Source organism: Malurus melanocephalus, unplaced genomic scaffold (genome assembly GCF_030028575.1).
Source record: "Malurus melanocephalus ecotype Western Australia unplaced genomic scaffold, MMel_1.1 scaffold_459, whole genome shotgun sequence".
Lineage (NCBI taxonomy): Eukaryota > Metazoa > Chordata > Aves > Passeriformes > Maluridae > Malurus > Malurus melanocephalus.
The window spans coordinates 146,638-168,300 of record NW_026623691.1 but is presented as its reverse complement, the minus strand read 5'-3'; the positions used below and the strand labels follow the sequence as shown (position 1 = coordinate 168,300).

The window sequence follows — 21,663 nt, the reverse complement described above, 5'->3', positions numbered from 1 at the left end:
ATGTTGGAGTGGTGAAAGGGTAACAGTGGTCAGTGTGCCAATTTAAATACCCAGTGTAACTCCTCACCTGAGGGGCTGACAGTTGTCAATGGAGCATGACTGACTTAACTGAGCAGGAACTATTTCTTCTTTGCAAAAGTCTAAAGGCAACATTCTGATCCCATTGGATTAGAGGTGAGAAACACTTCTTACAGACAACAAAGAACTCTTAGTAACTTTATTTAATTATAAAGAATATTCTTTGTATAGTCTCATTCATTCTGCAGATGAGTTTAAAATGAAACTCAGAACAAAGGATGGCAGTAGCACTAAAATGCAGTGTGGGGACAAAACAGTTAAAATAATATTTTTCAGATTATGCAAAAACATTACCTTCAGAATAAATACAGCAGGATTTAAAGAGAACCATTTTCTGTTAAGTTTGAAAGCCTCTTTGTACTGCTGACTTCCTAAATATTCCCATTGAAATTGAGACTTCTTGTATAATACCCATTCCAGTCAATGTAAAGAGGGTTATTGGAATGTGATCCTGTGTGAATGAGAGGAACTCAGTGTTTAGTACTGTCAAACTGTATTTTTGCATTTGGAGCAGAGATCAAGGAGTTTTTTGGGTCTAATTTTCTTTCAGAGTCTCCCACTATTGAGGACCTGGACCCTCCATTCAACAGCCCCTTCCAGGAAAGAGTGGTGAACCAGCGCATTGCCTTCCCCTGCCCTGCCAAAGGTGAGGRTCTTGGGGACCCCTTGGAGTGACAGAAGGAGCTTTTTCTGCTGACCATTGCAAATTATAAAGCTCCTGGAAAAACGTCCAATCCATATAGTATTTTCCATKTATGCTTTATATGGAAAAAGTCAAACTAACAGCAATTTGAGTATCTGCCCTGTGTGGAAGTCCTGTGGAAAGTCACTGCTAGCCAACAAGGATTTTAGTGTTTAGGTTGAAGATTTTTAATGTTAAAATCATCCTGTAACAGCTGGGGCTTCCTCTTGGGAGCTCCCGGCCTCGCCATGTGTTGTCCTTGCAGCRAGCAGCAGGAATTGTTTGAATCTCTGCGGTTCTGAGCTGAGCGAGGCTTTGCACCATTTCCCCTTTTCCTTGCAGGTATTCCCAAGCCTTCCATCAAATGGCTGCGGAATGGGCGGGAGCTGAGCGGGGCTGAGCCAGGACTCTCAGTGCTGGAGGATGGCACCCTGCTGCTCATAGCTGCCCTCAGCCCTTCAGACACTGGGGACTATGTCTGTGTGGCAGCCAATGAGGCTGGCAGCACCCAGAGGAGATACAGCCTCAAAGTGCATGGTAAATAACGCACACAGCCCTTGGGGAGCTGCCTGGGAAAAAGATCTTCTGTTTTTTTTGTTGGAAATTGCATGGCCCAAATCTGCCCTGSTGCTGTTAAGTGATAAAATCTGATCTGAGTGTTTTCTATTTTCCTGACAGTCTCYATAGTTTTGTTTTCCTCTGTTGTTTCTGTTCACTGTGACTTTATATACAGCGCACCTTTGTTTTGCTCAGGGATCCAGATATATCTGAATGGTAGAAATTCCAGCTACACTTGAAAAGTTTAATGCACATATCAAATGAAACTTGTTGCTGTAGAAATTACAGATTGAGGGCTAGATCTGCATTTCAAATAGGAGAAGAGTTATCAGAATGAACACAGGGTAGGGGGTTTCTAGTTCCTCCTTCTTTCAGAATCCTAGTCAGAAATAGAAACCCTGCAGGTGGYCTTGAGGTATTGGTTCCTGCAGAGYAATTTTATTCCAGCCTTGTTCACTTCCCATGATAGTGCTAATGCTTGAACAAGAGAMGATGTATTTCCYTGTTTTGAGAAGAAATTGCACCYGGTGCCAGTAGGGCTCATCGGTAGRATTGGAACTTTCTAATCCACCACTTAAGGCCATTTCTTTGCATTCATTGTGGGACAAATGATAGGCGGGGTTCTTGGGCATGACTGGACCAGCAAAGAGGAAGGATGGCTCTGGAATACGCTTCCTTCATATGCTAAGCAAATAATACGAGATTTCAAGATAAAAGTTCAGATTAATTTTAAGATTGTTCTCTTAAAATGTTGATGATCTTGTGTTCGAGTGAATTTCCCTGGGACTCTGTTATTGGGCAAGAGAAGGTTCTGGTTTTTGGCAAAGAGAAGAAAGGATGCAGGGAGATATGTCCAGGGCCAAAAGACAAATGGAAATGTTGGGAAGGAAATGAGAAAGGTTTAAGAAATTTAGATTATAGTGGTCCTTGACTGGGATGGGAAGGAAGAAGGGGTAAATCACTGGAATGGAAAACGTACATAATGATATTGAGCTTTCTTGCAGTTCCTCCTGAAATTAGAGATCAAGATAAGGTGACAAATACATCYGTGGTTGTTCATCACACTGTCAGTCTCTTCTGTGAAGTAACTGGTAACCCCTTCCCAGTCATTTCCTGGTATAAGGATGATATCCAGGTATGTGGGATTATTCTAACAGTGGCCTTTTGTGGGCTTTGTATGAGAACTCATTTAAAATAAATACATTTACATTACATGTGTAATGTAAATTACATTACATGTGTATTATGTATATTTAAATGCTCTAACAACACCCCCACAGAAAGGCAGCTAACTATGGCTCATCCATTAATTTTGTAAGATCTTTATTTTCAAGATTCCCCTAGGAATTGTCCTTAGCAATTTCCCAGTATTGTAAATRCCAGTCCATGCAGAGGGGACCAATATTGCCATTTTTTTTTTTCATTCCACAGATAGAGAAAGAAGAACTTTGGGAGGTGGATTGAATTCCTCAGGATTATCCTTGAGTCCTCTGCTTCCACTTGTAGCTGATAAGTCATAGTTTAAGATGAGGAGAGCTCTCTTTATGTGCTCCTGGGACTGCCCATTGCTGCTGGCTGGAGTTTCCCCACTCCCTGCTCCAGGCTGAGCTACAGACCATATTGAAAAGATTGCAGCAGGGTGGGAGATTAGTGCTAAAACAGAAAGGGGAAACAGATTATCCTTCCACTAAAACTACCATTTTCTTATAAAAACCCAGCTGTGATATTTGGCTGCTGTAGCTTGGATCACATAAGGCTAATGTCTTGGGTTCTTCTAAGGTTGTGGAAAGCAGTGCTCTCCAGATTGTGCACAATGGGAAGATCCTGAAGCTCCTGAAAGCTGCTACTGAGGAYGCAGGACAGTATTCTTGCAAAGCCATCAACATAGCAGGAAGTTCTGAGAAGCTCTTTAACCTCCATGTACTTGGTTAGTTCCTTGGCTTTGGGGTTGATTTTTGTTTGGTTTGGGTTTTAGCTGGTGACTGGAAAAACAGTTGATATTTAAGAAGCCAGTAAATTTCGGCTCATTATAAATAGATTTTTCCACTCACTGCCTATGAAGTATTGGCTGCTGAAGTGCTTAAAACTTGACATTCTTGTAGCAACACAGATAAAATGCTGTCCTTCCTTTCTGGGCTTTGTGGCTTTGTTTTGCATTTGGGGTGTGCAGTGTAGCTGGGGAGTGTTCCCAGGTACAGCTCACCAGAGAAGGTGTGGAAGTGCTCATCACGATAGACACGCTATTGTGATCTGCAGGATTCCTCCTGCAGTGAACACTAAAGGTGTTCCAAGGGCTCAGTAAGATCCCCTGCTGCATTCCTTCCAGTCACAGGGCACAGCTTCCCTGCCTAAATACCAATCCTTCCTTCATGCTTTTCCTTTTAAAGTTCCACCGAGCATAATAGCTGCAGATACCCCTGGTGAAGTTGTGGTCATCCTCAGCCAGGAAATCCATCTGGAATGCAGAGCCARAGGCTTCCCTGCTCCTGACATCCACTGGTTCAAAGATGGCAAGTGAGTATTGTGCAGCTTTCGTGRTTTGTGYCAGGCCCTTCCTTCCCTAGAGCAGSGAGGGAGRAGGTGCTATGTTTAACTRCTTAGTGTTAACATAGTGTCCTCAGAATTTGTGGTGGTGTGAGGTGAAAAATTCTTTAATCCAAACTTAACATCTCACTTTTCTTCCTGACCCCCCAATTGCTGGCACTTGCAGAGCAGATTTCGGGGTTTTGAAGTGAGATGATGCTTGAACCAAGATAAGTAGGGCCCTTTCTTTGAGTTTATTCTGKGAAGTACTCTACCTGGATTATTTTGAACATATCATTAGTTAARATGCATTTGTTTCACTGAGATGATTTTTTCACTGATAGACAGAACTTGTATCAGAATTTTGCTGTCCAGTGCCTTTTGCAGTTCTGCAAATATCCATTAAAGGTTTTAAAGGGTGTGTATACAAATAGACCGTGAAGGTTTGAAAACTTTTATAGCCTGCACGTTTCCATTCCTCATCTCATCTTCTAGGGAAGCACACCAGGAAAATAGTTCTTGGAGGCTTAAATATTAGCTAAAAACCCAGCTGGACTGGGTGTTTTTGATGTCTGACAATGTTAGTGCAGTATAGACATTGGTCAGTGCTCACATATATTCTGCTGTGACAGTTCCTTACTCTTTGCTATGTATGTGTTGTTCCTGTGTAGTGGTTGACGCTTTGTTATCAGCAAAGGCTTGGCATGGATGAATAAATTAGGAAAAGGAGCTGAGATCAGGTATAGGACTCTGGCTCTGGTGCTGGCATCCTGGAGGTCCTGACARAAGTCCTTTTTGTGCTTTGTTTTCTTTTAGAAGCTAGAAATAGAGTTAATCATAATAGCTTGTCACTTCATGGTGGTTTTGTGATCACTGCTGTTAATTTAAGGCYAAATGGCACTCTCAAATGGTGCAATTACTGCCACCAAAGGACTTCTTCTTCTTGCAGTCAGATTAAATGAATGCTGAAGGGGTGGGGTCAGAGTTCAGTGAAGCAAAACGGTCTCTGTTTCAGGCCCTTGTTTTTGGGTGATCCCAATGTCGAGCTCCTGGACAGAGACCAAGTTCTCCGCATCAAGAATGCTCGCAGGGGTGACAAGGGTCGCTACCAGTGCAGTGCCACCAACACTGCTGGCAAACAAGTCAAGGAGGTCAGGCTCGTTGTCCATGGTAAGTTTATGGAATGCCTGATCCCAGGAGATCCTTTTGTTTTACTCATAAGGGTTGTTTTTGAATGGAGATATCCAGGCAAATACKAATTAAGGCTCTGATCCTACTTGTGCGTAAACTTAGTAATCAYGTGTTCACAAAATGGCCTTGTTGAGTATTTGTATGTGTGAAGTATGRATGTAGTCTTTGCAGGCTTGGAAAAAAAACCCTTGAAGTGTTGTTTAAATGCTTTTTTTTCTATTTAGTGAAGCCCAAAAGTCTTGAAGGGCATTCTCACATTCTGCCATTAGTTTCAACTGGATTGCTATATTATCACATTGGYTTCATTGTCTTGATCTGTGTAAGGGAGGAGAAAATTAATAAGATTTTGGTTTTAATACACATTTGGTCTTATTTTTCTTAACCTGGTACCAGGATACTGCCTGTGTTTTATGGGACTCAGGAGTTCTTTGGTCCACAGTGTGAAGGGTAGGGATTTGAATCTGAGAGTTCTCAAGTCTTCACTTGCTATGGATTTGTTTCTGAACATTGTGTGTGATTGTGTGAACTTAATGTGCATTGTTTCCCTCATTTGGGGCATTTCTGAGGCATAGGGCACCCACAGGCACAGGAATGTGGCTGTACCCCAGTCATGGTGAAGCCTGCTTCTGTCAGGAACAAAGAAAATGCTGGGAGGACTTGCAGGTGATTATGGTTGTTATCAGAATGAAAAGCCGCCCTCCCGCCCGCATCCAATAAAATCCTCACAAATAAGTAGGTTTATTTCAGGTTTTTCACAAAAGATGAATTTGTGACGGTAGAATTGAACTTCTCTTTACTTCTGTATTTTTCAGTAGTCCTGTCTGGACAAACAGAAGCCCCCAGAGTGAGGAGCCTCAATGCTAATTCTTACTAGTTTACTTTGTTTCCATTGTTCAGCCCTGCTTTTTGCTTCAATATTTTCCCAAAACACCATATTAAAACCATTGCCCATCTCTGATAGAGAAATATATTCACCTTTGAACTGGGTGTGTTTCAGCATATTCCGTGGATTTGGGGTTTTTTGGCACAAAAAAATTTCAATTAGGAAAATATTTCAGTGTGGTTTGAGAATTGCAGGACMCATCTCCCATGTAGATTCATCCATTCACAGACACTGTGCTTTACGTTTCTGCAGTGGTGTTTTCACTGACCAGCGTGGAAGTCAGAGGAACCGGTGGATACACTGAGCATGTTTGGCAGYAGAGGAGTCAATGTGTCTGCCAGATGTGTCTGGCACTTTCAGCAGCCATAAATTTAGTCRTTGCCAATTGTACTGTGTTTTTATTGCTTCTATAGAGATTTACGGACTCTTTATATTGGCTGATTTACACGAGTGCTTGTTTGCTAGAAAAATCTGAGTCCTGCTGCCTAGAGAGCAAGGAAAATGACTGTGGGCCAAAACACTTCAAAAATAGGAGCATAAAGCAAGACTATTAAGATCATACTTAGTCTCAGAATAAGTGACTTAATCCTCAGAAYTTTGGAGCAAGGAGCAGTTCCCACTGCAGTTGTGGAGGCTCTTAGGCATGTCTGATATTTTCAATAGCAGAGTCCTTGCTGGGAGGATGCACCTCCCAAGGCATCCAGGGATTGCTCTTTCTTTGGAGACAGGGAAAGGGGCTGCCTAGATGCATTGCAGGAGGCATGGAGGCCCAACTGTCCTGACCTGGCACATGTTGAAGCCTGGTGGCCATTTTGTTGTGTTCTCTTGATGCTTTCAACCCTCTGTGCCTTGGAGAACTGTATAGGTGATAGGTCAGGCCTGCTGGTGAAAGAACCGAACAAAACCAAGCAGGAAGGGTTGGAAGGCTGATGAGAATATTTTATTTTTACAGCATTGTAGTGTTTTGTCAACATCTGCTTGTATTTGTAACGCGAGGTTTTAACGTCACTGTTCTGTATTTTGAACTAGTCCCGCCRAGTATCAAAGGAGGAAATGTTACCACGGAGGTGTCGGTGCTCCTCAACAACCTGATAAGTCTGGAGTGTGAGGCCAGGGGAATCCCTGTGCCCACCATCACGTGGTACAAGGATGGGCAGCGTGTGCTGTCCAGCCCCCAGGCTGTGTACATGGACMGGGGGCAGCTCCTGCAGATCCCGCGGGCGCAGGTGGCCGACTCTGCCCGCTACTCGTGTCGTGCGAGCAGCGCCGCGGGGACTGCTGAGAAGCTCTTCCACGTGGATGTCTATGGTGAGGGACARCTCCCAAACTGCCTTAGCTGCTCCTGCAGAATGGTCTTGGAACAGATTTTCAGCCTCTGCAGAGGCTGTGTTTAAACTTTAGCCTCTGTTGGCAGGGCTGTGTAGAGGGAGATTTAGACCCTCTGCTTTATGGGATTCTCAAAAAGCTGAAAGGGGCCTTAAAGCTCATCTGATTTCACTCCTTACCGTGGGCAGGGACACCTTCCACTATCCCAGGCTGCTCCCAGCCCCAATGTCCTGCCCAGTTTTGAACACTTCCAGGGATCCAGGGGCAGCCATAGCTGCTCTGGGCACCCTGTGCCAGGTCCTCCCCATCCTCACAGGGAGAAATTCCTTCCCAACATCCCATCTAACCCTGCTCTCCCTTCACCAGATTTAGTACCATGCTTTCTTCTGCTCACTGTTTCTTTTCCATGTATATCCATTCTGTCTCACATCTGCATGCTGAACAATACTTACCTGAAAGAACCACTCTGGGTGGGATATTTAGTGTACTCTTTTAAGTCCTTGTCTGATTCTCCCCTCTCAAAGTGCTGCAGATTCTCTGTCAATATTGAACTACATCATTTGACTTCTCTGCCTTGCCTTACCCCAGCAGCAAATTCTCACATTAAATTSTGCGTGACATGATGGCAGATGGAGCCAGGGTGGGTGGATCTAACTCATTTGCTCTTAATACATTTTCTGGCTACAGAATTAATCGTTTGCAATATATTTTTTCCTTTCTGCAGTTCCTCCAGTAATCGAAGGCTATGCAGACACAGCCCRGAGCAGGCAGGTAGTTGCTGGGAATTCCCTGACATTGGAGTGTAAGGCTGCTGGCAACCCTCCCCCTCTGCTGACCTGGTTAAAAGATGGGGTTCCYGTGAAAGCAAGTGACAGGCTCCGTGTCCTGGCTGGGGGCAAGCAGCTGGAGATCCTCAACGCCATCGAGGCTGACCAGGGCCACTACTGGTGTGTGGCCACGAGCATAGCGGGAGAACAGGAAATCAAGTATGACGTTGAAATCTTAGGTGTGTAAGATGCAGATTTCTCAGATTGCCACAAATCTAAGGTGAAAAAGTTGCATGCAACCTATGATTTTTTTTTTCTGTTGGTATCAATATATTAAGATCAGTTAGTCATGCTGTGTATCTGGYTGAACCTGGGCACTGCACACCTTTCCTGTCCAGGGCTACAGGACAGTGGAAACCTTGTGCTTTCAGGTTAGTTCCTGAAAGATCTTTGTTCATGTGGTAGGTAAACACTGTTCTCAGTAACCTCTAAAATTCTTCTAACTTGTCTCCAGAGAACAAAATCACAACTATTTCTTAAAAATATCACTGAGTAGTTGACTCTGGGAGAGGAAATCTTTCTCTGAGTTTAAGTTGTCTTGTGCAAGTTTTGAACCTCATATTGAAAAAAAAGCTTTTTCCTCTGTATCACTTGAATCTATTACCAYACTCTGTATCTCAGCAGTTCCTTCTGAATGTCCTTGAGGTGAATGAATTGTGCAAAAATGTGAATCACCTAACATGGGAGGCTACTGTAAAGAACTGGTTTTTAGGTTTTAYTCTCTTGAACATGATACTGAATGCAGATGCAGAGCATCCCTTCAGCTWCTGCAGGTAAATGTAAATCTTGATAGTCAGGGGAGGAGCTGTGTTGGCAGTGCTTTCCTTCCCAGAGAGGATGAGACAGGGTGAAGAAGACATGGGAGAAGCTTCTCTGCATCTTTGTTTTGTCTTTCTGTTGTCAAAGGGTGCAGGAAGTCACTGTCTCCCCACCAATTCACAAGATTGTTCTGACCAAATCTGGAAAACCCAACTGAAAAGAAACAGTAAAAAAGTGAGAAYAGTGATTTGAAGCCCCACAGTGTCACTGGGCAGATGTTTCCTTCATAAAGGAACAGTGGTTCCTAATTGACTCTGTGTGTGTTTAACACTGCTATTTAAGAGAATCTTTTGTGGGATTTCTGATGTGTAAACGTTTCTGTTGCTGGATTTTTCTCTCTTACAGTCCCACCATTTGTGGAAGGTGGGGATGAGCTCTCGGACTACATTGTGATTCTCCACAGCCCTTTGGAGCTGGATTGTCCAGCAAGAGGGACACCCTCTCCAACTATTACGTAAGGGCACTGGTATGATAGTAGAAAAAACCAGAAATCAATCTGCTGGTTGGTTAGGTGAGCTTTGTGAACCCCTGTGTTAATCAGCAGTGGTTAATGAGGACAAACTCTTGGCTCYGCTGACAGCACCATCAGGCACTCACTTGGCAGCTTTAGGATTTTACTTTAAGGTGGTTTGGTTTGTTGTGCCAATATCCATGTGCTGGAGATTGGGATAGGAAACAAGAGCTGACAGAACTCTCAGTCCTTTGCACTTCTGCTACTTGTGATTGCTTTGGCTTTGGAGATTTCTCTCTGCTCTGGTGGTATCTGCTGTAACCTTTCTGACATTGTCTTTAGTGGCAATACTCTCTTCTGAGAAACCCTTTCAATCCATAGCACTCAGATAAGGGGAATTACAGATTGACTTCAGTCTGAAGTCTGTAATCCAGACTTCCCTAGAAATGCAAACAGTTACTGAGGTGTTCCGTTTAATAGAATTGTGCATGTTTTGTGTGTGTTAGTGATCTTCCTTTCACAGATATCTGAGATGRAGCTTGTTTTTGGTAGGTGGTTCAAAGATGGTCAGCCAGTTGGAGAGGAGGCTGGACACAAGGTGTTGTCAAATGGACAGAAACTTGTCATCTCTCAAGCTCAAATGTCAGACACCGGCCGCTATAAATGTGTGGGTGCAAACAAGGCAGGAGAACATGAAAAGGAATTTGATGTTACAGTGCACGGTAGGTTACTCAGGGTGGGAAGGAAGCAGCAGGCTGCTTTTATTTTCAAYTGCTGGCAACAAGGTGCTCAGACTTTCTATAAATGTTTATTTGCTTTAGCAGGTTGAAAAACTGGAGATGAGATTAGGTAAAATAGCATCATAGAATGGTTTGGGTTGGACACCAACAGGCAGGGACACCTTCCACTAGGTCTGGAAGCAGAAGCAGAGCTGCACTTACTTCTGGGATGTTGCTTTTTTATATTTAAATGTACATGTTCTGTGAWGCATCATGTTTGTTTCTGGTGCTTTTTGCAGTTCCTCCAACCATTAAATCAGCTGGGCCTCCCGAGAGAGCGGTTGTGCTCCACAAGCCTGTGACACTGCAGTGCATAGCCAGTGGCATTCCCAGCCCTTCCATAACCTGGTTAAAAGATGGACAGCCAGTAAACACAGCCAGGGGAAATATCAGAGTAAGCATGATTATTTTATGGGATCCAAACCAAGGAAAATAATTGCAGTAAGTTGTACACGTTAGTGCTTCTTTTGCTTCCCTCATGCTATGATACAAAGGTGCTTGAGATCCATCCTGCAAAATGAGTGTCTTTTTACCTGACTAGGGGGGTGTCTCAGGAACAGCAGTGTTCGGTAGATTGAATCCCGTTAGACACCTCTTATCAGGAGAGTTCATGACTGGAAATTTGGAATCTGTCTCCTTCCAGTTGTGCTTTTCCCTTCAAAGTCAGATGCTTATCTGCTGATGGTGAGGTGGTTCTAGCCACTTGTCCCTGTGAGGTGGGATTAGCTGAGCTGGTGTGTACTCACCACAGCAACTCCCTGTAATTCCCTTTGCCTGGTGAGATCCTGCCTTTCCTGAGTGCTTGTGTGTTCCAGGGGCGAGTGCTTGTGATGGCTTTGATTTCCCGTGGCTGGAGCAGGTTTTGGCATCTTGCCTGCATCTCCTCTGCCTGCCTGCCCCTCCCTTGTGCAGTTCCTGATGCTGCTGTCCCAGGGACACTGTTCCAGATTCAGAAATCTCTGAGCCAGCAGTTTCCTTTCTCCATGAGCCAGGGATGGGAGGGGATGAGCCCAATGTGTCCATTCACCCTCTGGCGAGCGGCCATGCGGGGACAGTGGTGTCACACGGCTCCTCTCTGTGTTTGGGAACAGCTGGAGTCCTCAGGCCGTGTCCTGCAGCTTGGCAAGGCCCTGCCTGGAGATGCTGCTCGTTACAGCTGCGTGGCCACCAACGCGGCGGGGGAGGCACAGCAGCACATCCGGCTCCACGTGCACGGTAATGCGGCTGAGCGTGGCTGGCCAGCACTGCTGGCATCTGCAGTCACTCTGCTCCTCTGGTTTCCTTAGGGGCTCTGCACAGCCATCTCRCAGTTCTCCTTCTCTGTCCCACTCCACTGGCAAGGAGTGACAGCAAAAACTGCCTTTATTGTAGAGTTTGGCCTCTCTCGCATGGTGCCAAGGGCCACAGGAACGAATGAATGAATGAATGAATGAAGGAATTAATTAATTAATTAACAGATGAACTAATATCTTTCCAAGTACCTCTGCTCCTTAGAGGTATCCCAGAACGCCAAACACATTCCCATTAACCCACTCCTCAGAATGGTACTCTGAGTCAATATATGATSTACCACCACTGGCATTACCAATTTAATCCAAGTTTTTTGTGGATATTGGTATTGCCCTACAGTGGGAAATTTTTACAGAAACGACTTCTCTGAGACATAAATATTTTCTCTTGAGGGAATTTTTCAGCCTGTTTAAAAGGAATTTTCTTTTGCAGCTGAAGACAGTATATAAAAAAAAAAGGATCAAGGAAACTCAAGAAGCTGTTGTTTGCATGTGAATTTAATAAATGTTCTCCCCATGATTTATGTATATTTGKCTCAGAAGTGGTCACGAAGTGTTGTGCATTGCTGATGTGATGCAGTCCTTGAAGGAGGTGTGGAATCCTCAGGAGGTGCAGGAATAGACTGTGGTGATATTCTCACAGAGTATGGCTATGTTGAGTTGTACTGACAACCCAAGTCAGTAACTGAAGAATGTTAAACTCAAGCAAGGAGAGGTTGCAGAATTTCTGAGGATGAGACTTAGAAAGAGGAGCCACATGCAGACTGTGCTAATTGCATCACAGCTTGTTTCGGTGTCAGTCCCATGCTCATGAAGCTCTACTTCATGTTCGAAGTGTCTTTATCTGATGCTTCTATCACATTTCAGATTTCTAAGCTTCAGGAAGTTCACCATCACCAGCTGAAGTGAAAGGAGCTTGCCACAAGAAAAGATTGCTGTTCTGCATTGTGCCCCCATTACTTGCRAATCTACTTTTAAGTTCTGGTTTTCCTGAAAAAAAAWYWAAWWTWAAMAAAAATAATGTTTTATTCCTCTTACCACTAATGAGGTTATATAATTAGAGAGTATTCCCATTTCAAAGATGAACTTTCTGGAGAAAGTCCTCAATTATCCAGTAGTTGAAGCTTGTGCAGCTCATTGCCCAAAGTTTCTCCAAGGGTAGATGACTTTGGGATTGGATGCTCTGCTAGCTGGGTGGCTGAATTAATGAAACCCTGCTGCCTTTTTCTTTTCCCAGAACCACCCAGTCTGGAAGATGCAGGAAAAACATTAAATGAAACAGTGGTGGTGAATAATCCAATCCATCTTGAATGCAGAGCATCTGGGAACCCTGTGCCAGGTATCCATGTGCACCTCGGGGAGCATCTCWTGAGGGTTTCACTTCCATGTACCTTTGGAAAGTCATGGATGTGCTGAATGGGGAGCTGATTGTGTAGTTTGCAAGCAGCTAAAAACTGTGTGATGGGAAATGTCAGTGTAAGGGCTGATGTAGGGGAAGGATTGAGGAATTCAGTGATCACAAATTCWGTGATTGAGAGTTTCAGTGAAAGCACATCACAAGGATGATCTATTCCCTTSTGATGCCCTGTACACAGGCAAGAGCACAGCTGGATTTCTACAGAATCAGCTCTAAACACATCCATTGTCAGCTCAGGATTTGATAGTGTAGGGCTGACCCAAAATACTTCAGGATTGAGTGTGCCTGTCAAGTGTGTCCATGTTCAGGACCTTCTTTAATGTGTGTGTTTTTGTTATCTGATAAGATCAAAAAAGGTGTTACTCTGAGAAAAATTTGCTGTATTAATTATTGTGAGTAGTTACTAAGAGCTTGGATTGATAACAGCAATTATTAAATTATTCTCCTGCTGATTATAGCAACGTTTGCAGAAGAAGGGTGTTACTGCATTTCAGAACTGCATCCAGCTTCTCCTTTTCTGCCTTTTTAGGAATAATTTTGCAGTGAAGTGTTATATTCTAGAATAATTTATACTTAAAAAATTTAAATATTGGGAAAGTAAAATGTTTTAGAAACGTAAGAATTTTATATCCATTTTACGCTCCTTTTAAATTTTTTTTTCTCCTTTTTTTCCCTCCAAATTTCCAGTTATTTTAGAGTAAACAATTAAAATGATGGATTTCAGAAAACTTATGCAATAAGAACAGTTTGGTCACTTSTGGTATGATGTGATGGCACATCCTAATGCCAAGATACAACATTAGCTCAGGAAAGTGAGGGCACAGCATCCCACTGGAARAGAGAGAAGCCATGTGCAAGTCTTGTCTGTCATTCAGGCCAGAGCACTTTGTGGCTGTAAGTCTGTCCCAGAAAACCCTTTTGTATTACAGATGCTCATTCAGTGAGTGGTAATTTCATCTGACCAGGACATGGTGCCAGTGCAGCCTCAGTGACCCATTCTCCTGATGGATGGTGCCATCTTTTGGCTGAGATGCAAAATCTGCAGACTTTCTGGTTGTCGGTTTCCTTTAAAAACTTTCTTTTGCAGTAACACCAGTTTTCTGCTCTTTATTTTCAGTTTTTCAGCCTGCCAGTTGCACTTTTGTTTGATTGCTTACGTTTTGATTCTTTGTCCCAGATAGTTCAGTTTAATTTAGCGATAATTTAGGATAAATGGAAAAAAACATTGATATATTATAGAATCCCTGAATGGTTTGGGTTGCAAGGGACCTTAAAGCTCATCCCCTTCCATCCCCACCCCCTGTGGATAGGACACTTTTATATTTTTGTGGGGTTTTAAACATCTGCTTTTTTCCTTGGTATAAGTAAGTTTGCTATAATTTGCTTTGCRTGATAGTTTTTCAGTTTCAGAACACTTTCCAATAAATGTATGAGGGGTGTAGATGATAGTGTCAAATTTGCTGTTGAATTCTGGGGCGCACTCAGTGTTTTGTACCCCTGTTCCAGTTTCCTCGTTTGCAGTTACATTTCATTGCTGTCAATGCTGATTAGTGCTGATTAGTGCTGATTGTTAATTGTTGAATCCTGGGGCACAGTCAGTGTTTTGTACCCCTGTTCCAGTTTCCTCGTTTGCAGTTACATTTCATTGCTGTCAATGCCGATTAGCACTGATTGTTAATTGCTGGTGTGGTGTGTGGAGCTGTGCTGGGTGGTTCGAGGGCTCCATGAAGCCGTGGTGTCCCGGGGCTGTGGGTGACGTGTCCCTGTTCCTCCCACAGCCATCTCCTGGTCCAAGGACGGGCGTGCTCTGGGTGCGCGGGGCCCGGTGCTGCACATGGAGGGTGCTCAGGTGGCCGACTCTGGCCTCTACCGGTGCCTGGCGRCCAACGCTGCGGGTACAGCCGAGCTGCTCTACAGCCTGCAGGTCCATGGTGAGTGGAGGGCATGGAACGGGCACTCCTGGAGCGGGGAGACACCTCTGAGAGCATCGATSRAAGCTGTACCCCCGRCACTGCCACRGSCACCACTGACCCATGTACCCCAGCGCCACATCCACATGGCTTTAAATCCCTCAGGGGTGGGGATTCCAGCCCTGCCCTGGGCACCTGTGACAGTGTCTGACTGCTCTTTCCACAAAGAAATTTGTCCTGAGATCCAAATTAACCCCCCACCTCCTGCACAGCTTGAAGCTGTTTCCTCTTGCCCTGTGTTGTGACACTCAGCAATAACCTGTGCAAGCTCCACCTTTGCTTTCCTCCTTTTCCCCTCTRCTTAACAGACTTGATGTCACTCCTCACATGATCATAGAATCCCAGGGAGATTTGGAATAGAAGGGAGCTTAGAGCCCATCCCACTACCATGCATGAACAGGGACAYCTTCCACCATCCTAGGGTGCTCCAAGCCCCAATGTCCAGCCTGGCCTTGGACACTGCCAGGGATCCAGGGGCAGCCACAGCTTCTCTGTGCACCCTGTGCCAGGGCCTCCCCACCCTCMCAGGGAACAATYCCTTCCCAATATCCCATCTAAACCTACTCTCTTTCAGTTAAAGCCATTTCCCCTTGTCCTGTCACTCCATGCTCTTCATTCTTTTGTTTTCTCAATGACAGTAGAATAGGTGTTTGAATAAAGAAAATGTGCTAAGGGAAGGCATTTCTAAGAAAAATGAGCAGAGACACCGGATTTGTGGAAGAAATATTTTRTTTAAGGGATTACTTCAGCAATTTGGAGGGCCTGGCAATTGCCKGGGTTTGTTGTAGGTGACTTTGAAGCTCACAGTAGAAAAAGCACACAGATAAAATCAAGTGCTCTTTCATAATCCAAGAGTTTTAAAGAAAAATGTGCTGTGTCTAATAAGATGAAGTGGAAGTGTGGGTGTTTGCTGACATGAGACACCTGAGCAAAAGCCAAATTGGAGTTTTTCCACTGATTTCAGTGGCTTTTGGATGTGGCCACAATCCAAATTCTTATCTTTGATACATGTGTGAGCATGTAGCTGGTTTTCTGTGGGAGTCTTCCATGCAGAAGTGTGGCACACATTTGGCACAGTGTCCCCAGCTGAGATGCACATAGAATATATAGTTCCAATTAACACTAATTAATGGCTTGGGCAGTGTGTTTCCAAGGATTTAACGACCATCATGGGAAAAGCTGATGGCACAAGACTAGTCAGAGGCAATTAACCCCACCCAGTGATTAATTCTCTGGAAATCCTTAGAGCTAAGGTCATTTTTCTAGTTAAATGAAAAATAACWGCTCAATACATGCGTGTTCTTTCAGGGGTGGCAGAATTTCAGTGAACATGTCCAGAGTTTTCTAGGGAGCTAAAACTTTCTGACTAAGACAGAGCTTCCCCTTCTAGTACAGAGTATGTGCAGTTGCAGCCACAACTAATTGCATCAAAGGAGCTAATTGCATCAATCTCCTGTCCATGGACCTGCCTCATTCAGCTTGGTCCTGCCAGGCTGATGGTGGGAGCTGCTGGAATTCCCCATCCACAGGTTTATCATCCACTGTACTTAGAATTTATGAGTTTGAAAATCCAAAACTTGRGGGGTTTGCCCTCTTCCCAGTGGAAGCAATGACTCCTTAATGGAGAGCAGGCTCAAATGCCAAGTTCAGAAAGTTGTGCTGCATTTGTAGGAAGGCTGCTCTGGATTTCCACGAGCACTGGCCTTGGTCAACTACTGGTCTCACTCAACCTACAATTTCTGTTTGTTAATAGTGTTATCAGATCTTTTTGGTGTTAAAAACAATGCTTGATACTACAGGCTTAGCACTGAATGGGACCAGGCAAGCCAACTGAAGGAAGCAGGTGGAATTACAGTTTAGTACRTGCATAGGATTTCATTGTATTAATTTTTTTCACTTCTTTCTCCCCATTATAACTTTCTCAGGCATTTAAGAACAATGGATGCCATTGCACTGCAATAGGAGGAACTCTGTGTGTGGGGAAAAGATTATAAAATTATGAGGTCTTGTGTGCTTTTTCTGTGCCCTTTCTGCTGTTACTGAAATGTACATGAGATTGGTGAGAATCACAGAATCATGAAATGGTTTAGGTTGGAAAGGAGCTTAAAGCTCRTCTCGTTCCATGCCCTGCCRTGGGCAGGGACACCTTCCACCATCCCAGGTTGCTCCAARCCCTGTCCAACCTGGCCTTGGACASTTCCAGAGATGGGGCAGCCACAACTTGAATTACAGGCTCGCAGAGGTTGCTAAATTCATTAATGAATTTTATTTTCAGTGCAGAATTGCACATTTCCTCCCCTCACCCCATTCTCATCTCTTTGCAGGCATGACTTCAAGCATTAAGTTTTCATCTGATACTGACTTTTTAAGCTTTATCCCTAAATTGTTAGTGGTAGGAGGAAATAGAATAATTTTGATTCTCCTGGTAAATGAAACATCTTCCTTTTAAATGGTTCTTCCCTTTCTGCCACAGCCCTACAACATTTGCTGGACTGTGTTCCTAGAGCAAGAGCTTTAGATGTTCCATTGCAATGTTTTGTGTCAGCAGACAGGCAGATGTTTTCTAGTCCGATCTGGTAAACGTTCCCATATGCTCTGCCAGGCCAATTTATCACTCTGTGTATGAATTTGCTTTATGTGGTTTACATGGTAAACTCCTTTCTCTAATCCCCACCACTCCTAAAGCTTTTCACAAGGTCTRAATGGAATATTAGAGAAGTTTGAGGGAATATTTTTGGCTTTATGGTGCAGTTCCTGGGTTTCCCAGCTGTCCTCTGGGCTGTGAGCCCAATCCCCCATAGYTTGCTCACAGTAGTTTCCCTGCAGTTATCTGCCTGCTTGTGCAAGGGAAGAGCAGGATCTGGCACAGAGCATGACCAGAGTTCAGTAGGAATAACATGAGAAGAGAGAAATGACATCCCAAACTAGGCCGCCTCTTTAATTTCATTGTGATTCATACTCTTCTGTAGCTGTCCCAGCCCTTTCTCTCTGTTTTTTTTCAGTCCCCCCGACCATCTCTGGCAGCAGTGACATGGTGACAGTGGTGGTCAATAACCCAGTGAGGCTGGAGTGTGAAGCCAGAGGCATCCCTGCCCCTATCCTGACCTGGCTGAAGGATGGCAGCCCTGTGTCCAGCATCAGCAACACACTGCAGGTACTGGGGTCAGCTCCTGCCCTGYCTGTGCTGCTCCCTGCTCTGGCAGGAGGCTTTTCAGTCACTGCAGTTTAATGAAGAGAAGAGGATTTGGGATAAAAATAAAAAGCCTTGTGCTCTGGGTTGTTTGAGTGAGTGTAGCTCCAGGAGTTAGTGTGAAGTGGCAGACAGAGAGATATGGAAATAAAATGGTCCTTTCAGCTGATGTCATGTTGAGTAAGAGTTTGCATCAACAAATTTTCCACTTACTGGGAAGAAGAGGAAATTGGACCATTTTTGTCTGCTGGAGAGATGTGTGGAGCTTATTACTTAAAACAGTAATTCAGAAAAGAAAACCAGCYTCTGATATAAGGAGGTRTTTCACAGATAAAAYGAGAGGCCATGGCTGGGTYTTGGAAGCTGATTCTGTAATCTGAAAAGGAAGAGGGGAAATTTCTGTGGGGACAGCTCAGGGTACAGACAAAAGGTGTGACAGCACATTTGATGCTGGTGGGAGGGAGGGGTCTCCAGATCCTGCAAAGTCTTGAGAGTKCCAGGAGTTCCCTATGGACTGGCATGAGTTTGGAGTTTTTCCAAGTATGGATCAGAAAAGAGCACCGGAGTGAAGGGGGAGGAGCAGCGGGATGGTGGGAAGCAGTGGCAAACCAAGGGTTTCATATTGGAATGACCCCTGAGAGCCCCCCTGCTCCTGTTTGCTCTGGGGTGTGTCTGATGGTGCCCTGTTCCATTGCAGGTCCTGTCGGGGGGCCGGGTGCTGGCCCTGCCCAGTGCCCAGCTCAGTGACACGGGCACCTACAGCTGTGTGGCAGTGAACGCTGCAGGGGAGAGCCACAGGGACATGGACCTCCGTGTTTATGGTGAGTGATAGAAGAGATGCTTTGCTTTGCTCCTGAGAGCTGCTCCAGAGCTTTAACATAACACACCGGGCCCAGGCCCTGAGACTGAGTGAAACCACACCCAACCCACAATGGAAAGCCAAGGGAGGAGGAGGGGTGTATATGTGAGTTAAAACCTACATATTCACATAGGTCCTTGTTCATTAGGGCATGTAGGTGTGTGCTTCTGTGTATCCTTGAAGAAATGGAACTGCAGCAGTGAATGTACAAGTTTAACACACAGAAACTTGTTTATAAATTATAAGAGAATATGTTTTTGTGTGAAACCATATAGATCTGCCAGGTGAGAGACAGTCCTGGGGCCAGAGCTCCGTTGTCATTATTGCACCAGAGGGAGTCACTGGGAGTTCCCCATCCAGTTCTGCTGTTCCTATCCTGTTCCCAAGCCCTGCTSCCCCTCTAAAYRGAGGGGTCTGTTAGGGCTAAATAGTGGCACTGTGCTGAGCCCARCCAGTCAGTACTGTCTCTTTTAAGSAGCAGGAAAGAAGTGCTTTTTGAGTTTCTCAGTTTTCCAGATTGTCAGTAAGTTAATTCTGAAATGTTTTTGCCTGAACTCATGGAAATTGATTCTCTCTTCTGGTTTGGACAGTACTCTCGGGCACTGCCACTTGTTTCAGGAATGTTACGGGATCAGATGTGTAGAGGGGCTTTTGGAACTGAATCACCTTTGTGGTTTTGTTTCTGCTTTCAGTAGGTCCGTGGTTGGACTTTTCCAATGTTATGGCAATCCCAAGTCTGGGAAACCTTGCAAGAAAAGTGAGGAGTTTGGGTGGGTTCTGAGTCAGGACAGCTGGTCATGTTATATGTTCCTGAGTTTGGCTTTCAGAATGGACTCTCTTGCTCTGGGTACTCCTGGCTGAAGTCCTGGTGACTTTAGGTCTGGAAGGAKCAGCTCAGAAATCCAGGACTCTGCCAGGGCAAGTGAGCCTGGGTTGACATAGGCTGGAACATTGTATGTCTAGACCAAGGAACATCAGGGTCTCCTTTGGAGTCTGAAGACAGGTGTGTATGTCTGTGTAATGTGGCACAGATATATTTATTATTCCTCTTTTATTTTCTGGAACCTCTGTCCATTTTAGCTGGAGGAAATAGAAAAGTTTAGTTGGAGTTGTGTATGTTTAAAATCAGCGTTGTGTGAGAAGCTGGCCAGCGTTGAGCTCAGCTGCAGGACCAGCTTGAGTGAGGCTGTCACCAAAAAGTAATACTGCTCTTCAGACGTGCCTCATAAGGGCAATCTAATTAAGAAGCCACAGGAGGAAAATAATTTGGAGTGCAGTTGGAGCTGAGTTGGTTGGAACTGTGCACAGAGCCAGGAGTTGGATCAAGCTTGGTTACCTACACTTACTATGAGCATAATTAGATTAATTTTAAATCTCATTCCTTCAGAAATGAATGCTTAAGTGTCTGTCTCTGTGTCATAAACTCAGTTTCCTTTTGAGCACATTTCAGTTCATTTAGCCAGAGGAAAAGTAATTGGTGGAAAAGTCTTTGGAAATAAATTTGCCTTCTGCAGGAATGGATCAACTCCCAATTCTCAGTTCCACAATGCTCATAAAGAATCTGGGCCTTTGTGAGTCCTACAGAGAAAGAAAGAAAGACAAACAGATTTTTTTTTCTTCTTACTATATTGCTTATCTACAGGGACCAGGCTTTTCCCAAAATTACTTCCAAACTGTGAAATGAGCAGCTCTGCTCAGTACTTCCTGGGCAAGAAACACAAAGCTGGATCGTGGCTGCTCTTTTCAGGCCACCTCGAGATGTCTTGCTGTCCCTTGAGGGCCACTTGGGGAGATGTTCTGGTGTCCTGAGTGCTGATTAACACAGACAGTCCCACTGCCTCCCTTCTCACCCCATGGTTCTGTGCACTCAGACCCTCAGTGTCAGGGCTAATGGATTCCAAAATTGAAGGGCAAAGGAAATGTGACAACGAAAGTTCTCATATTTGGTCCTGGTCAGCCTTTTGGGGGGCAGTATTTCCTCCGTGTTCCTTTTGACTCCATCAATGAACACTTTCCCTATGGAAAATTGTTGACTTCCTGGGTTCCAAGGTTTAGTTCTCACTTGCCTTCTCAGTTGCTTTTGTTCTCCTGATTGTGGAAACACAAAATTTGAAAATGGTGGGAAAAAATGTGTTTTCTTAAATAAGTGGGTTTCAATTGAATTGTCCGGTGTTTTGGGGTTTTTTATTTCTGCAGAGAAAACTTTCCTTCCTGTCTTGGTTTTGAAAGATAGGTGCTTGTTAATGAAGGCAGGGATATTTTTTTKGGGGGTGGTGGATATGACCCCCCTTCTCTCTGAATTATTATAGCTTTGAAAACTAGGGGCTTTCAGGCAAGAATGTGGGGAAAAGGGRATAATAGTTTTTACTAATATGTATAACAAGGTGAAACAAGTAACAACAATATTAACACCAGCTAACTCAGTTACAAACCCAGTGGACAGCTTTACACAGAGACACTCTSCCCTTTGGTGCAGTTACGGTCCCAATTGGCAGGGTTGGGCCAGGCAGGGACTCCCAGCTGGGCAGGGATGGATGAGGAAAAGTTTTTCTACAAACTCACAGGGGAAAGCACGGATCTCAGTGCTCCTCTGGATAGCAAGAAACTTTAGAAYGGCTAGATGGGCAAAAAGACGAGCAGAATTTTGCGGCTGTAGATGGGATGCAGSAGAACTCGACTATTGCAGCTGGAATTCTAGGGGTCTTTGGCAAGGCAYRGGGAGGGGGCAGAAGATCACAGTGCAGCAAATAGGAATCAAYGATCAGAGACGCTGGATTCTGCAGCAGCAGGTCCACCATCCTCCCCCGAGCCCAGCAGGGCA

The 21,663-nt window shown here is 44.5% G+C and overlaps 1 protein-coding gene across 1 annotated transcript in view; it reads left to right on the top strand.

Annotated features, from left to right (window-relative positions):
* Positions 1 to 21,663, top strand: part of HMCN1 (hemicentin 1) — a 170,970-nt gene that overhangs the window by 78,569 nt on the left and 70,738 nt on the right. Inside the window, exons 25-40 of the mRNA XM_057380547.1 lie at positions 629 to 724; positions 1,103 to 1,297; positions 2,323 to 2,453; positions 3,098 to 3,245; positions 3,706 to 3,832; positions 4,857 to 5,011; positions 6,945 to 7,223; positions 7,966 to 8,247; positions 9,233 to 9,341; positions 9,891 to 10,060; positions 10,357 to 10,511; positions 11,209 to 11,332; positions 12,644 to 12,745; positions 14,602 to 14,754; positions 17,796 to 17,947; positions 18,681 to 18,804. Coding sequence (XP_057236530.1) covers positions 629 to 724; positions 1,103 to 1,297; positions 2,323 to 2,453; positions 3,098 to 3,245; positions 3,706 to 3,832; positions 4,857 to 5,011; positions 6,945 to 7,223; positions 7,966 to 8,247; positions 9,233 to 9,341; positions 9,891 to 10,060; positions 10,357 to 10,511; positions 11,209 to 11,332; positions 12,644 to 12,745; positions 14,602 to 14,754; positions 17,796 to 17,947; positions 18,681 to 18,804 — 2,502 coding nt within the window. The remainder of the gene's footprint in view (positions 1 to 628; positions 725 to 1,102; positions 1,298 to 2,322; positions 2,454 to 3,097; positions 3,246 to 3,705; positions 3,833 to 4,856; positions 5,012 to 6,944; positions 7,224 to 7,965; positions 8,248 to 9,232; positions 9,342 to 9,890; positions 10,061 to 10,356; positions 10,512 to 11,208; positions 11,333 to 12,643; positions 12,746 to 14,601; positions 14,755 to 17,795; positions 17,948 to 18,680; positions 18,805 to 21,663) is intronic.